General features: G+C 40.7%; 1 protein-coding gene across 1 annotated transcript in view; it reads right to left on the bottom strand.

The window, feature by feature from the left end:
* Positions 1-3,157: 3,157 nt before the first annotated feature.
* Positions 3,158-17,384, bottom strand: part of SLC1A4 (solute carrier family 1 member 4) — a 37,732-nt gene continuing 23,505 nt past the window's right edge. Inside the window, exons 5-8 of the mRNA XM_077134401.1 lie at positions 15,962-16,195; positions 14,571-14,765; positions 14,128-14,262; positions 3,158-5,053 (exon numbers count right to left, since the gene is read on the bottom strand). Of these exons, the coding sequence (XP_076990516.1) occupies positions 4,819-5,053; positions 14,128-14,262; positions 14,571-14,765; positions 15,962-16,195 (799 nt within the window). The 3' untranslated portion in view covers positions 3,158-4,818. The remainder of the gene's footprint in view (positions 5,054-14,127; positions 14,263-14,570; positions 14,766-15,961; positions 16,196-17,384) is intronic.

Genomic DNA, 17,384 nt, shown 5'->3' with positions numbered 1-17,384 from the left:
GCTTCTAGATGGGGATCACCTTCACGATTCAACTGAGTCTAAAGGTTACTCAAGATGTTCAGCTAACTGAATTTTCTTTTTTTTTTTTTTTAATCAAGAAGTTATTGGGTCTTTCTTTTACAAAATGCTTTTAACAGATGATCTGGGGTCCGGGATCCCAGAGATGGATTCCAATCCCAATTGCAGACATTTCTCCACCGTTGCATTCAGAAGATGCAGTACCAAGGGCACGTGATGGGCCAGAGCTTTCCTGAGTCATTTTTCTTGCTGCTGGTACCCTGTGGCTCAGACTGGGCTTGACCGTAGGCACACAGGGCGGCAGTTACACAGGGGTGGATGCGGCACTGGGGACCAGAAGAGGCTCAGCCAGGTGGCAATAGCCACCCCTCCCCCCACGAGGCCTGACTGCTTCTGAGTCCTGCTAGAAAGTAAACACTTACCAGGACAAGGATGTGGCAAAAAAGGTAAACTGTGATTTGGAAAATGGCACAGCAGATTACTTCTAACAGACCAAACCAGGACAAAGACAAGGTCGGAAGGCAGGATTTTCAGCAAGGGCCTCAACTTCCTGCATCCCAGGTCTACTTGAGCTGAACCTGGAGGGGCCACTGAGCACAAACAGTGACACAGCATGGTCCATGTGCAGGCGCTTTTCTGAGCACTTTACAAATACTAATTTATCTAATCCTCATGGGTACAATTATCACCCCCAAGTTAAAGATGAGGCTGAGGCACAGAGAGGTTGACATGCCCTGGGGTCACACAGCCGGCAAATGGAGAGGCTGGGACTGGAACCCAGATAATCCCTGCTTCTTCTCCTGCATCATTTGTGCTATTCACAGATGCAAGTGGAAGTTTCCCAGTTGAACCAACTGGTCACTTGGGAAGAATTTGCTACTCTTGATTTGGCTACACCAAAAAGCTAAATCACTAAGTACAAGTCCCAACTTCCAACATTTGCCACATCATGGAATCGAGGCTGCCATATTCCAAGACGGCAATCCAAACAGTCATTAGTTTCAGGCCCCAGGGGGACCTTGCTCCCTGCAAACTCTCTCTTTAACCCTTTGGGCCTTGTCTAGAAATCAAAGCTGGTTCCCATACTCCATGAAGGGCTGGAAATATCTAGGTCAGAATGGTTTCCTGGTTCTTCAGAGGCATTAGAGCCTGGAAACCAAGGCCTCCAGTGTGAGCTTGCAGGATAATCCTATTATAAGGGTTTTCAGGAGTCCCTAATTGTGCTAGAATGTGATATCACTGAAGGCAAAATTATATTAAAAAAAGGGCTGCTCTCCAGAACATCAGCTGGTTACATCCTGCATCCCATATTATCGACACCGTTTTCCAACATGAGAATTTTGGAATAGACATTGTCCAAATACCCCTTAAGATTAGGTGAAAGATCAAAGGAGAAGGTAGAGTTATAACACATAAGATTTAACAAATGGAGCGGGCCACAGTGGCTCAGCAGGCTTAGTTCTCGCCTGCCATGCTAGAGGACTCGGGTTCGACTCCTGGTGCCTGTCCATGTAAAAAAAAAAAAGATTTAACAAATGAGTATGACTGCTGGATCATTATATTGATATTTCTTTTAGTCTCCAGTGTCTTGGAGTAGCTAGAAGGAAAAACCTAAAATTGTGGAACTGTAACCCACACCAGACTCTGAAATCTGTCCTATAACTAATTGTTGTGGCTTTGAAATTTATTGCTTTTTTGTATATATGTTACTTTTCACAATAAAAAAAAACAAACAAATTCAAGTTAAAAAACAAAAAAGGTGGTGTGGAGGGTGGACAGATGGGCAGTTGTCCTTACTTGGGGACTATGCAGTGATTCTCTGTCTGGGACATTCTTCCTTGTTGTCCAAATAGACTCCTGGCTCACAGCAGATGCTCAGTGAAGGTCAATTGACCTGAGCTGTTCAGATAAGACTTGACTTTGTGGGCAAATGTGGCAAAACCCCATGCTTTTTGCAAGAACCCTGCTGTTGTCGAGTGTGAAGTCGCCGCAAGCTCTGTAACGCCCCAACGGCAGCTCTGCCCACCTGAACATCCTGCCGGGGACGGGCGATGGTGGTTGTGCTTCATGTTTGGAGAAGCAAGACAAATAAAACCAACTCACTCACCTCCAGGCCTCCCCGAGGAGAGCAATGGCTCTATTAATAAATACCATTTCCAAACACAAGAAAGGAAGAAAGGAAGATGCAGATTCCAGTAGAAACAGTGAGTTCGTTTTTGAGAACTGTGCTACATTTTAAGGCAAGTGTCACACATACAAAACAGAGATGAACAGTATTTGAACAGTATTTATGACAACATGTTAGGAAGAAGAACAGGAGAGGTTTTCAAACAATGAGAAGGTGAAATTTTCCCTGGTGGGGACACTGCTGGTCTACTGATTCCTTCTGTGGACCCAGCTCCAGAAAGACGAGAGAAGTGGCATCATTTCCCTCCTCTTCTTGCCTCCCAGAGGGTTTATAGAGGCTCCCTTCTCCAGACCCCAGGATTCTTCTTACTCTGTTTGCAGGTCAGAATATAGGATGATCAGTCAGTGGGTTTTCTCCAGTTCTAATCTCCATCCTTTGTGAAGTTCCTCTTTAGAAATGGGGAAAGTCAGGTTGCCAAAGCCATACAACTGGCAGCTGAGCTCACCTCTATTCAAGCCTCAAACTTTCTTGGATTGGAGCTAAAACTTCCATATATATATATATATGGAAGAAGGAAAGAGAAGATGTACCGAGCTGGGAAAACAGTTAATGTTCATTTGCAGTTTGGAATTAAACAAAATGTATTTCCCCTTCGAAAAGGGAAAGGTGTTAGGAATAAGCTCTAGCCTGAGGGTAAAAGCTTCCAGGCACCACTCTGCTCACTTGCTGTTCACTCCTGGTTTAGCAGGAGATAGGAGTGGCTTAGCTGGTTTAAAGAGGGCCAGAGGGAGCTGGGGTTTCCCAAGGGCCAGGCCAGCTCAGCACCCTGCCTGGCTCTGCCCCACCCCTTCCGGTCAGGCACAGGCTTCCAATTTTAAAATGGGAAAGCTTGTCCATCTCTGGCCCATCCATCCACGCTCACTGCAGTGGTAACAATATTGTTATGGCATGTACTCCCTCTGTGGGGGCCTGGGGGACTCAGCAACAGGAAAAACAGGAAACAAGCAAGGCTAAAAATCCAGGCGTTTTAATGACCCATTGTGGGGTGGCAGAAAACAGTGCCTGCCTCTGGTAGTCACAGCAAAGTCAGGTACCCAAAAGTGTATCAGGCGGTGCGGTAGCCGATTCATCAAAACTTGAGGGGCATTAGAAATAGACTGCATTTGATGATATAAAACGACTACAGAAAGAACAGGTGGCATGAAACAAGTTTGCAAATGCACGTAAAGCACAAAGCCCCCGCTCAGAAAAGCTGTCTTTACCACAAGCGTGAGGCCTCCATGGAGAAAAGGTATTACTGGGGCAAAAAATTAAAGAGGGTGTGGGTGTTTGCACTCAACTGTCAAGTGGCGAAATGGACATTTCCATGGATTCACTCAGTCTGCCTCATCAAATCCCTCTGAGGTAGGTAAGAGCAGGTGGCATCAGCCCCATTTTACAAATAGGGTAAAGTAAGGCCCAAGGACTTCCTGCGGGTCACACTGTGGACACAGGCCAGCAGCCAATGGAATAGTGACTGTGCCTTTAGATCTTCCCCCTCACTGGAAATACGTGGTCTTCTCTGCAGATGCCCCCTCACCTAGTTAAAACCAAATCGGCAGGTAACTGGACAAAGACTGATCATTTTGCTTTTAACTTTTGACTTTGTTGTACCAGCGGGAAAGGAAATCCAGTTCCACAGAAATCGCCTAAAGCCAGGGGGCCTGAGAGTAGGGGAACCTGCCTCAATTACCAGGGTGGCTTTTGTGTTTTGTTTTGTTTTACTTCAATGTGGCATCTTGGGGAAGGTCTAGTGGAATTAAAATAATGCTCTGATAAACCACCCTGGGTCCTAAATACGATGACCTCATCAAACCACCCCAGAGGTAAAAAAGCCTTTCTCTGGTCTGTCGCCAAATCAGACTTAATAGAGATAAAAGCTATGGTGCTGTCATACGCCTTTATCACAGAAGCAGAAAACTTCGCCAGAGCTGGGCACAAAAGGGGGAAAATTGTGTGTGTGTCTTGGTTCATTCCTGATTAGGGCTCTTCCCTTCCCCCTGAGACTGCACTCCCTCTCACTTATTTGACCACAGAATTTAAATGGTTTCCTTATCGCCACTGATCAGAAACCCACCTAGAGTATTTCCAGTTGGGCAAAGTACACTGCCTCCAGCCCACCAACGATCCATGAATCAGAAGCCACCCACCTAGTTGTAGAACAAACTCCTTAAACATCTTCAGTCCCAACTGAGCGAATTCCAGCCAAGACTAAGAATTGGGTATTCACCAATTACTGAAGCAATGCAACAGATAACTAGACAGCCCTCGGTTTACCCAAGGCAGAGTAAATGGGTGCAATGAAGACGACACCTGCATGTTTCCAAGCTTTAGCCGCCAGTTCCTGATGAGTCATTATTTTCCCAAGCCTGGAAGCTCCACGCGGTGTTTCCAAATAGATCTCCAGTGTTCACATTTGCACCTGGACGTGGACAAGTCAGATATCAGTGTCCTGGTCCTTGGTAACCAGTTCCTACTGGGAATCCCAATGCCTGTGTTGAGAGGTAATCCTCAAATTGGTTATCGGGCCAAAGCATTGCTCAGGTTAGTCGGCAAGGGCACTGCCTATGTTTGGCAGCTGGACTGACAGGGCGGGTGGCACCACTGGCAGGCAAGCCCAAAACCGGCCCCCATCACAGAACCGATTCCTTGGATTCGAGTTCTTGGGTATTGGCCACCAGGCCAGCAGGGTTCTGGTGTGTCACCAGAGGGGATGTCTCTTCCTCAGACTTGGAGTTGGGAACGGCTTCCACTTTCACCTCACTCAGCTCCTGCCCTCCCTTCTTCCTTGCCTTCTGGTTCAGGTGGTGGAGGATGCCTGCGCCCAGGGCATCCCCTTCCACGTTCACCACGGTGGTGGTGCGGTCTCTGATGGGAAAAGGAGAAAGGCAGGTATTACACCCAGTGCTACCTGAGTCCTGTTGCCAGCAAGCAAGCAGATGGAAGGACATAACGATTAGGGCAGAAATAAATTAGAGGATTTAAAAAACAATAAAGGTTGGTACAATGGTGGCTCAGTGGCAGAACGCTCGCCTGTCATGCTGGAGACCCGGGTTCGATTCCATGCCAAAAGACAAAAACAATAGAGAGCATTAACAAAACCAAAGTTGGTTCTCTGAAAAGACCAATAAAATTGACAAGCCCTTAACTAGACTGACAAAATAAAAAAGAGAGAAGATGCAAATAAATAAAATCAGAAACAAGAGGGGAGATATTACCACCAACCCCACAGAAACAAAAAGGACCATAAAAGGATACTATGAACAACTGTATGCCCACAAATTAGACAAAAAAAACGGACAAATTCCTAGAAACAAACAATAACTTACGCTGACTCTTAGAAGAAATAGAAGATCTCAACAGATCAATTACAAGTAAGGAAACTGAATCAATGATCAGAAACCTCCCAAAAAAGACAAGCCCAGGACCAGATGGCTTCACAGGGGGATCCTACAAAACATTCCAAGAAGAATTAACAATCCTGCTCAAACCCTTACAAAATTTAAAGAAGAGGGAACACTAACTCATTTTATGAGTCTAGCATCACCCTAATACCAAAGACAGATAAAGATACTAGAAGAAAAGATTACAGACCAATATCTCCTACTAACACAGAAGTAAAAATCCCAACAAAATATTTTTACAGCACATTGAAAGTATTATAACCATGATCAAGTGGGCTCTTTTATCCCATGTGTGCAAGGGTGATCCAATGTAATCAATTACGTGATAAACCACCTTAACAGAACAAAGAGAAAAAAACATATGATCAAGTAAATTGACACAGCAAAGAGATTTGACAAAATCCAGCATACTTTTAAAATAAAAACATTTAAGAGACTAGGAATAGAAGGAAACTTCCTCAACATTAAAAATATCATATATGAAGATCCCACTGCTAATACCATAATCAATGGTGAAAAACTAAAGTGTCCCTCTAAGATCTGGAACAAGATAAGGATGCCCACTGTGACCGCTGTTATTCAACATTGTACTGGAAGTTATAGCCAGAGCAGTTAGGCAAGACAAAGAAATAAAAGGCATTCAAATTGGAAAGCGAGAAGTAAAACTTCCCTTATTTGCAGATGATGTGATCCTATATAAAGAAAGTCCAAGAAAATCTGCAATAAAGTTACTAGAGCTAATAAACAAATCTACCTAAATGGCAAGGTATAAGACCAACATGTAAAAATCAGTAGTGTTTCTATGCACTAGTAATGAGCAATCTGAGGAGGAAATCGAGAAAAAAAAATTCTACTTACAATAACAACTACAAGAATCAAATATCTAGGGTGGGCCGCGGTGGCTCAGCGGGCAAAGTGCTTGCCTGCTATGCCGGAGGACCTCGGTTCGATTCCCGGCCCCAGCCCATGTAACAAAAACGGAGAAACAGAATACAATAAAACAAGAAAATGTTTAAAAATGTTTCCCTTTCTTCCTTCCTTCCTTCCTTCTATCCTTCCTTCCTTCTCTCTGTCTTTCCTTTAAAAAAAAAAAAAAAAAAAGAATCAAATATCTAGAATAAATTTAACCAAGGCTGTAAAGGAGTTGTACACAGAAAACTACAAAATTTTGCTAAAAGAAATCAAAGATGACCTAAATAAATGGAAGGACTTTCCATGCACATGCATTGGAAGAATAAATATCATTGAGATATCAATTCTAACCTAAATGATTTACAGATTCAACACGTTTCCAATCAAAATTCCAACAACCCTCTTTGCAGAAATGGAAAAGCTAATCATCAAATTTATTTGGAAGGATAAGGGGCCCCAAATAGCCAAAATTATCTTGAAAAAGAAGAATGAAGTTGGAGGACTCACACTTCTTGACTTTAAAACTTATTACAAAGCTCTAGATGTCAAAATAGCATGGTACTGACACAAAGCTAGATAGACAGACCAATGGAATCAGATGGAGAGTTCAGAAATAGACTTTCGTATCTATAGGCAATTGATTTTTGACAAGACTTCCAAGTCTACTCAATTAGGAATGAACAGTCTCTTCAACAAATGGTACTGGGAAAACTGGATACCTATATGCAAACAAATGGAAAGTACACCTATCTTACAGTTTTTACAAAAATTAGCTCAAAATGGATCAAAGACCTAAATATAAGAAACTGATCATAAAACTCCCAGAAGAAAACTAGGGAAGCATCTTCAGGATCTTGCAATGGTTTCTTAGGCTTTATACCAAAAGCACAAACAGCAACAACAATAACAAACAGAGATAAATGTGACAATGAAAATTGAAAACTTTCATGTATCAAAAGATTTTATCACAAAAGTGAAAAGACAGCCTACTCAATCAATGGGAGAACATATTTGAAAACAACATATTTGATAAGTCCTTAATATACAGAATAAAAAAAGAAATCCTACAACTCAACAACAAAAAGAAAAACAACCTAATTTAAAAATGGGCAAAAGTTTGAATAGAGGGCAGGCCACGGTGGCTCAGTGGCAGACTTCTATCCTGCCATGCTGGAGACCCAGGTTCAATTCCCGGTGCCTGCCCATGCAAAAAAAAGTTTGAATAGCTATTTCTCCAGAGAGGACACACAAATGGCTATAAAAAACACATGAAAACATGCTCAACATCATTAGCTATTAGGAAAATGCAAATCACAATGAAATCACAAAACCACAATGAGATACCATTTCACATTCACTAAAATGACTACTATTAAAAAATAGAAAATTACAAGTATTGGAGAGGATGTAGAGAAAAAAGAAGACTCATCTATTGTTGGTGGAAATGTAAAATGTATTGTTGGTGGCCACTGCACAACAGTTTGGCAGTTCCTCAGATAGCTAAATATGGGATCACCATATGACCCCACAATCCCCGTTCTAGGCACATAGCCAAAAGAACTGAAAGCAGAGACTACAGCAGATATTTGCACACTGATGTTCATAGTAGTATTACTCCCAATAATTTAGCCAAAAGATGGAAACAACCCAAGTAATCATCACCTGATGAATGGATAAACAAAATGTGGTATATACATACAATGAAATATTCAGCATTAAAAAGGAATGAAATTCTGACTTATGTGACAACATGGATGAACCCTGAAGACGTGAAGTTGAGTGAAATAAGCCAAGCACAAAAGGACAAATATTGTATGATCTCACTGATATGAAATAATTAAAATGAACAGATCATAGAGTCGGAATTTGGAGCATAAGTTACTAAGGGCCCAGTTGGGGAGCAGGGAATGGGGAGTTAATGCTTGCATTGTACGGAGTTTCTATTTGGGTTGACTGTAAAGTTTTGGAAATGGATAGTGGTGATGGTAGCACAACAGTGTGAATGTAATTAACAACACTGAATCATATATGTGAATGAGGTTAGAAAGGTGAAATTTTGGAATGTTTATATGCATCTAGAATAAAAGTTAAAAAATAACAGCATAGGATTGTACAGCCCAAATAGTGAACTCCTTGGTAAACGATAGACTATTGCCAACAGTTACGGTTTTATGCCAGCTTTTTTTCCATTCAACATTATACTGTGGGGGTTATACTTCATTTTCTCGTTTTACTACTGCATCACTACTGAATATTAATCTTCATATGCAACATGGGTGTTCACTTACACCGCCTCACAAATAGCACTGTCTTTTCCAGAAGCCTAATTGTCTTTCTACAGGTTAGCTCAAAAACTACCCTCCTTCCTTTATAAATGGAAGGAATACAGGAAGAAAGAAAGGCCATGGAAGCAAGAAGCTGAAATGCAACAAAACCTGGAAGGGAAGGGAGAGACCAGCAAACACCACCATGTGCCTTGTCATGTGGCAGAGGAGCCAAGGATCACTGGCAGCCAGTCTTCAGGAAGAGAGCATCGCCTTTATGATGCCTCGATGCAGACATTTTCCTGGCCTCAAATGTAAGCTAATAATTTCCCATTGTTTAAGCATGTTGTATGGTATCTGCTGTGAGCAGCCTAGGAAACTAAAACACCATGTTATTGCTTTCCCATACTGTTTTAAATAATTTTCATGTTGACTCTCTTGTGTTTTTTAAGTATACATTTTTCAAATAAAAAACAAACAAAAAGCTAACCTCCGGTCCCTAGAGCTATAGGAGTATTATGTCCAATTTAAATAGAGTGGAAAAAATATGAATTTGCTCAAGGCACTGGAGAAGCTTAAGGCCTACAGAAGGCTCATGTGATTTCAGGTCTCTGTCAGACAGCTACTTGGTGTCCTATTTCCCCATTCCTGGCTCAGTGCTTCTTAAATGGCCCATTTGTCTGATGCAGAGGAGGCAGCTGGGTGAGGAAGGATATGGGCTGCGAGTTCAAGCAAGTTCCCTTTGATGAGCTGTCTGGACAACAGGGGTCTCCATGCACATTTCCCCCTCATTTCTTAGAGAAGGCCTAAGGAGTCTGAAAAGCTCCTTCAAGGTTCTAGGGCTAAAAAAAAGGTTGAAAAGCACCATGGGCATAGGATGGCTATAATTAAAAAAAAAAAAAAAAAAAGGGAAAGTAAGAGTGTTGGTGAGGATGTGGAAAAATTCACACACTGCTACTGGGAATGTAAAACGATAGCCTCTGTGGAGGACAATTTGCTGGTTCCTAAAAAAGTTAAAAATAGTGTCACCAATACAACCCAGTAATTCCATGCCTCAATACAGACCTCAAAGAACTGAAAACAGGTGCTCAAACAGATATCTTTACACAAATGCTCATAGCAGCACTACTCATAATAACCAAAAGGTGGAAAAAACCCATGTGTTGATGGATACTGGATGAATGGATAAACAAAATGTCATTTATACATACCATGGAATATTATTCAGCCCCAGAAAGGAATGACATTGCGATACATGCTACAACATGGATGAACCTTGAAAATATTATGTTAAGTGAAAGAAGCCTGTCACAAAAGATAACATATTGCATGATTCTGTTCATATGAAATATCGAGAATAGGCAAAGCCACAGAGACAGAAAGAAGATTAGTGGTTGCCAGGGACTAGAGAGAGGGAAGAACTGGGAATGATTTCTAATGAGTACAGGGTGTACTTTTGTGATGATGAAAATGTTTCATTATTAGATATAGGTAGTAGTCGTACAAAACATAACAGGCAGAGCCACAAACCCAGTGCAAGGCACTGTCCTGACTAGCCTGGCCTGAAGGTAACATCTGCTGAGTGCTTTACCACACACCCAGTCTTCTTTGTACATTGTACTTGTGCTCTCATCTCATCTTCACCACAGCTCTGGTTTACTTTTATTGTTATTCCCATTTTACAGATAAGGAGAGTGGTGCACAGAACAGTTAATATCACACAACTACTAAATGATGAAGCCAGGATTCAAACTCCGGCTCCAGAGTTCCATGTTCTTACTCATATGCTCTACTCTCCACATTAGTACCTCAGCCAATCTTCGCTATAGAACAGATTCTATTTAAACTGGCAAGAGGCATCATGAGACTTAAGGACGCAATGCCCAGAAACTGGTATCTTCACAGCAGCCCTGGAGATGGTAGTGTGGATCCTGTCTCCTTCCCACACTACTCCTCCCCTGAGCCCAAGCCCCTGCCTCTCTCATTAGGGGAGTTCATCTACTCTCCCTTCACAGAAATCATTTCTTGGAAGTTTCCAGGGCAGGGGCAATCATTCCTGAAGGTAACTGAAGAAGAGGGAACATTTTAAAATTCATTCTATGAGTTCAGCATCACCCTAATACCAAAGCCAGACAGAGATATCACAAGAAAAGAAAATTACAGATCAATATCTTCTAAGACTATAGAAGTAAAAGCTAGCAAACAGAATTCAACAGCATATCAAAAGAAATATATACCAAGATCAAATGGGATTTATTCCAGGAATGCAAGGATGGTTCAACATAAGAAAATCAATCAATATAATATACTACATTAATAGACTGAAAGACAAAACCACATGATTATATCAATTGATGCAGAAAAGGCATTTGACAAAATTCAGCACCATTTCTTGATAAGATACAGAAAAACAGGAATAAAAGGGAACTTTCTCAACCTGATAAAGGACATATATGAAAAACCCACAGCTAATATAATACTCAATGATGAAAGACTAAAAGCTTTCCCCATAAGGTCAGGAACAAAACAAGAATGTCCGCTATTACCATTGCTATAAAAATGGTTCTGTAACAGCTAGCCAGAGCAATTAACCATGAAAAATTTCTAAAAAGGCATCCAGCTCTAAAGGAAGAAATAAAACTATTCCTACTGGCAGATAACATGATCCTCTATATAGAAAATCCAGGAGAACCTATAAGAATGCTATTAGAGCTAATAAACAAATTAGAGTGGCAGGGTATAAGATCAATATGCAAAAATTAGTGATGTTTCTTTCTATACACCAGCAATAAACAATCCAAAAATGAAATCAAGAAAACAACTCCATTTACAACGGCAACAAAAAGAATAAAATATCTAGGAATAAATTTAACCAAGAATGTAAAGGACTTGTACACAGACAACTACAAATCATTACTGAGAGAAACTAAAGAAGACCTAAATAAATGGGAAGATGTTCCATGATTATGAACTGGGAGACCTAATATTGCGAAGACATCAATATTATCCAAAGTGATTTAGAGATTTAACACAACCACAATAAAAATTTCAACAGCTTCTTTGCAGAAATGGAAAACCTAATCATCAAATTCATATATAAGGGCAATACCATCTTGAATATCCAAAACCATCCTGAAAAAGAACAAAGTTGGAAGACTCACATTTTCTGCTTTCAAAACTTACTACAAACAAAGTTACAGTAATTAAAATAACATGGTACAGGCACAAGGATAAACAAATAGACAATGTTATAGCGTTGAAAGTGCAGAAATAAACCCACACATCTGTGGCCAATTGATTTTTGACAAGAGAATCAAGTCTACTCAATGGGAAAGAAACAGTCTCTTCCACAAATAGTACTGGGAAAACTGGATATTCACAAGCAAAAGAATGAAAGGGACCCCCTACTTCAAACCATATAAAAAAATAGCTTAAAATGGATCAATAGCTCTAAATATAAGAGCTGTAACTATAAAATTCTTAGAGGAAAATATCTGCAGACCTCGTATTAGGTGATGAATTCTTAGACTTTACAAACAAAAGAAAAAAACAGATAAATTTGACCTTATCAAAATTAAAAACTTTCGTGTACTTAGGACATTATCAAGAAAGTAAAAAAAACAACCAACAGAAGGGGTACAAGGGTAGTTCAGTGGTACAATTCTCATCTGCCATGCCGAAGACCCGGGGTTCAATTCTGGCCCATGCACTTCCCAAACAAACAAATAAGCAAACAGATGAAAAGCCAAACAAACAAAAATTCAGCAAATGGCACTTCAATATGGGGATACTCACATGGAAAAAGAATGGAATGTGACCCCAGCCATATAGCATACAAAAAAAAAGACAACCAACAGAATGAGAGAAAATATACGGAATCCATATGTCCAATAAGGGTTTAATATCTAGAATATATAAACAACTCCTACAACCGAACAACAAAAAGAAAAACCACCTAATTAAGAATGAAGGAATGAACAGGCATTTCTCCAAAGCATATATGGCCAATAAGCACATGAAAAGATGCTCAACATCATTAGTCATTAAGGAATCAAATCAAAATCACAATGAGAAACCACCTTATTCCCACTAGAATGGCTATTAAGGACAATGACAAGTGCTGGCAAGGATGCAGAGAAATAGGAAAGCTTATATGTTGTTAATGGGAACATAAAATAGTTTGGTCACTGTGGAAAACAGTTTGACACTTCCTGAAAAACTTAAACACAGGATTATCATATGATCTGACAATCCCACTTCTAGGTATGTAACTAAAAAATTGAAAGCAAGGATTTAGATATTTGTACACAATGCTTACAGCAGCATTATTCACAATAGCCAAAAGGTGGAAGCAACCCAAATGTCCAGCAGCAGATAATGGATAAGCAAAATGTGGTATATACATACATTAGAATATTATTCAGCCTTAAAAAGGACTGAAGTTCTGACACATGCAGCAATATGGATGAACCCTGAACACATCATGTTGAGTGAAGTAAGTCAGACGCAAAGGAACTGATATGATTCCACTTACATGAAATAGCTAGACTATGCAAACACATATTCTTAAATCAAGCCAGCCTTGGCTTAGAAACAGGTAGGGACAGAAAGTAGAAAACAGACTGCTAGGGATGAGGGATGGGGAAATAGGGAATTAATACATAATGGTTATAGAGTTTCCATCTGGGGTGATGGGAATGTTTTGATAATGGGAGGTAGTAAGGGTTCACAACATTGAAAATGTAATTAATCTCACTGAACAGTATCCTTGGGAGTGGCTGAGATGGGAATGTTTATTCGCATATATGTTGCCACAATTTAAAAGAAAAAGAGCAACTAAAGAGATGATGCAATTAAATGCAATACATGATCCTGGATTGGATCTAATAATGAAGGATAAAAGGCCCAAAAGTACATTATTGGGACATAAGAAAAAAGTGGAATATAAACTGTAAGTTTTATATCAATTGTAATAACTGTACTTAAGGTGGCTACTAAATGAATCACCTTTTTCTCAGGAAATGTACATGGAAGTATTGTATGTTTAAGGAGCATTATGTATACAACTTACTCTCAAATGTTTAAAAAATATAGATAGATACAAATAGATATAGATTGATAGATAAAATAGTTATATGGATGGACAGATGGATGGTATATAGAATGATACAGCAAATATGGCAAAATATTAAAATTCATTAATTTGATTATGGGGGGCTATGTTGAAGTTTCTGTATGGGTTTTGTAGTATTTTTGCAACTATCCTGTAAGTTGGAAATTATTTCAAAATAGGAAACTTAAGGAAAAAAAATTAATGGTTCTGTCTTCCAATCCACGGATGCCCTTCAGACTTGTTACTTACACAATCCAGTCCACAGCCAGGATCAGAGAGAGGTCGTGGGTGGGCAGCCCGATGGCCTCTAGGATAATGGCGATGGTGAGGACTCCGCCAGCGGGCACACCTGCTGCTCCAACACTGGACGCGGTAGCAGTCACGCTAGGGGATTGCAAAGCAGGGTCAACCATTAACACAAAGCATGGAGTAGGCATGGAGAAATGCAGACAATACCAGGCCAGCCTTGGCTTGGAAGTTCAAAATCACACAATCAATGATAGATTCTGCCAGCAGAGCCCTTGAGAGATGATCCACTCCCTCCGAGTAATGAATTCACTCTCTGCATTGGACAAATGAGATACCTCAGGCCTGGGGAGACTGGTTCTCTTGAGGTCTTTCAAAGGAAGTCACAAGGAAAAGCTCAAATTTTGACCCAGGCCCAAAGGTGAGGAAAACACCAATGAACTTACAGAATCGTGAAAATCTGTCCCGCGTTCAGCTGTACGTTATTCAACTGTGCAATGAACACTGTGGCTACACACTGGAAGATAGCGGCTCCATCCATGTTCACAGTTGCCCCGATGGGGAGAATAAACCTGCTGATCGTCTTGTCCACGCCATTGTTTTCTTCAATGCATTTCATCATAGAGGGGAGTGTTGCTGAGCTAGAAATCAAAAAAACGGAAAACATGAGAACAGCTCCTTTGGGCCAGGCTACCACATTACTCATCTTGGACCCCTGAACAGTGAGTACAATGAGCACTATTCTAGTTCTGGGAAAATTTTTTTAAAGCAGAATTGTTTCAATGTTTTCTGGCACAGCATTGGATTTTGTCAACTCTCAAGTCTTCAAAATATGACTCCCTGGGTTTACCTGTTATGTTATTTACCTGGATTCACCTGTTCCAAATTTCTCAAGAACCATACATTGTCTCTTGGTGCAAAATGTTCTCCAGAGGACAAAAATCCTCCCTTGAATGTTTTTTCAAGGTTCGTTTTCCTATTAGGCCAAGAAGCAGAAATGACTCTGAAAGTTTGCAGACAGCAATTAAGTGTGAAATGTCCAGGCTAACTGTAAGAACAGGGTCCTCTCTCCCCAGTGGGCTCTGCAGGCTCCACAGAAGTGGGTGCAGCTGAGAACCTGCTTCTGTCTAGGGCACAGAACTGACCTCCCTCATTCTTTGTCCCATTGCCACCTTGGCATGTAAGTAGCCACCAAGGATGGGAGGAAGTGTGCAGGGGAGGGGCAAGAATGAAATGTTCAAATGAAACAGTGGGCTGCCATCCTTTGAAAGTTTTCTTGAACATACCGTGGTAGGCCAAATGTCTTTTGAAGGATTTCCGATGAATGACAAGTGGGCTTCTTTTGTTTTAAATTAGATAATCCTACAATACTTCAGATCCTTAGAGAAATGAATGTCTAGCCCTTACCACGGAGCCCTCGTATTCTTTTCTATTTCATGGAACAGGGAGGAATTTTTGGCAGGTCCCATTCTAGAAACTACTCAGTTGTGCATTTTGGGAGTTAGGTGGACTTTCTTTTTTTTTTTTTTAATCCAGGCAAAGGCCTAACTAATTAGGATGAAGGATCCACAGCTGGGCTAATGAGGATCTATCCTCTGAGGAGCAAGGAGAAATAAGGAATGAGGTAATCTCATTAGATCAGGGGGAGAAATAGACAACCCACCCCAGAAGCCTTTGTAAGAGCTATGCGTCTAATAATTAAAATTAAAAAAAAATCAGACATGATGAATTTAGAGTTTTCAAGGAATTAAAATATGTTGAGATGCTGGTCGTGCAATTTCCACTGGGTTTACCTGGTTTTTTTATGGCTCAGAGTACCACCCCGAAACCCACTCACCTGGAGCAGGTAGCAAATGCTGTTGCAAATGGTGTGAGGAGGCCCAGCAGGAATCTGAATGGGTTTTTTCGTGTAAAAGCAAAATAAATAAGTGGCAGAACAATTCCTCCGTGAATAAAATGGCCCAGTATAGATGCAAAGATGTATTTCCCCAGGCTGGTCACCAGCACGACAATGTCCTTCATTTCCACAATCTTGCTTCCGACCAGGAACATGATGCCCACAGGCACATACCTAGGGAATAAGCAAGGGTGGCGTCTGCACAGCCTTCCTGATGCAGACTCAGGGACTTTCATCTGGGTGCTTTCCACCTCCCCAGAAGAACTCTCAGGAGTGGAAATGGTTCAGGGCCAGAACCCAGGCAGCCAGCCTTCCCCTTGACCACCTTCTGTCCTGAGCAGATGGACACTACCTACCAGTGCGCTCCCAAGCGGCAACTCAAGATCAGAGGGAGCTGACTTCGGCTCTGCACGTGCGTATTCTGAAACCTCAGAAACACAAAAGACTAATCTGGATTTCTCACAACTGCTGTGATAAAAAAAACTGAGTCAAAGCTGGGGCTTTTGCCGAGTTTTAAATTCTTTTGTGTTTTGGAAAACCTGACACCGTGGGAAAATGCCATTAACAGTGACGCTCCCAGGAACGGTCCTAAAGTGTGAAGATTTTTTTAATGGTGCGATGGGAATGAAGAAGGGAAGGTAAGCAACTGTGGCAGCCACAGAAAACTAAACGTAATTGTTTTGAATTTAGTACGAACTGAGGAAGGATTTTGTAACTATTGACTTTTATGTAATCTTTAATTATATATAGATAGTAACAGTTTAATTTAATAATTCAAATTTCAAGGGTACAAAAGGGCAAGTGATTTCCCTCCCTGGGGACAGCCCATGTCATTGGTTTTTTGAGTTTTCTCTCTGGAGATAGTCTAAGCAGTATTATTAATTTTAAATCCCACAGAAAACCACGAATACATTCTCCTTACAAAAACTAAAACATCATAGATGAGGCCAAAATCCTTTTTAGGCACCATTCTCATGCCTGGCCCTGCCTCAGATAGCTACACCTACATCCTATGCATTTAGGTACGTATGGACATACTTAAATCTGCTTATTTTTCACCCCACATTACAGCTTTGTGATCTTTTCATACATGTACACAGAAATCTACCTTATTCTTTTAAAATTTTATCCTCAGAACAAAAATACCATTGGTCATGGACTAATACTTTTATAAAATACAATAAAAATAAAATGTTAGGAAAATGATTACGTGCTTAGATGTTGCAGCAATGCCACTTATTCTCAATTTCCCGACAAATGTCATTGAGAACAGATAAACAGTTTTCACCCTGGCATCAGTGTACCAATTCTGTGAGATTATGCTTGTGTATGTGTGCATGTGTGTATTCATACATACTACAAA

Source organism: Tamandua tetradactyla, chromosome 17 (assembly GCF_023851605.1).
Source record: "Tamandua tetradactyla isolate mTamTet1 chromosome 17, mTamTet1.pri, whole genome shotgun sequence".
Lineage (NCBI taxonomy): Eukaryota > Metazoa > Chordata > Mammalia > Pilosa > Myrmecophagidae > Tamandua > Tamandua tetradactyla.
The sequence above is the reverse complement of the archived record's forward strand: the minus strand, read 5'-3'. Positions and strand labels throughout refer to the sequence as shown.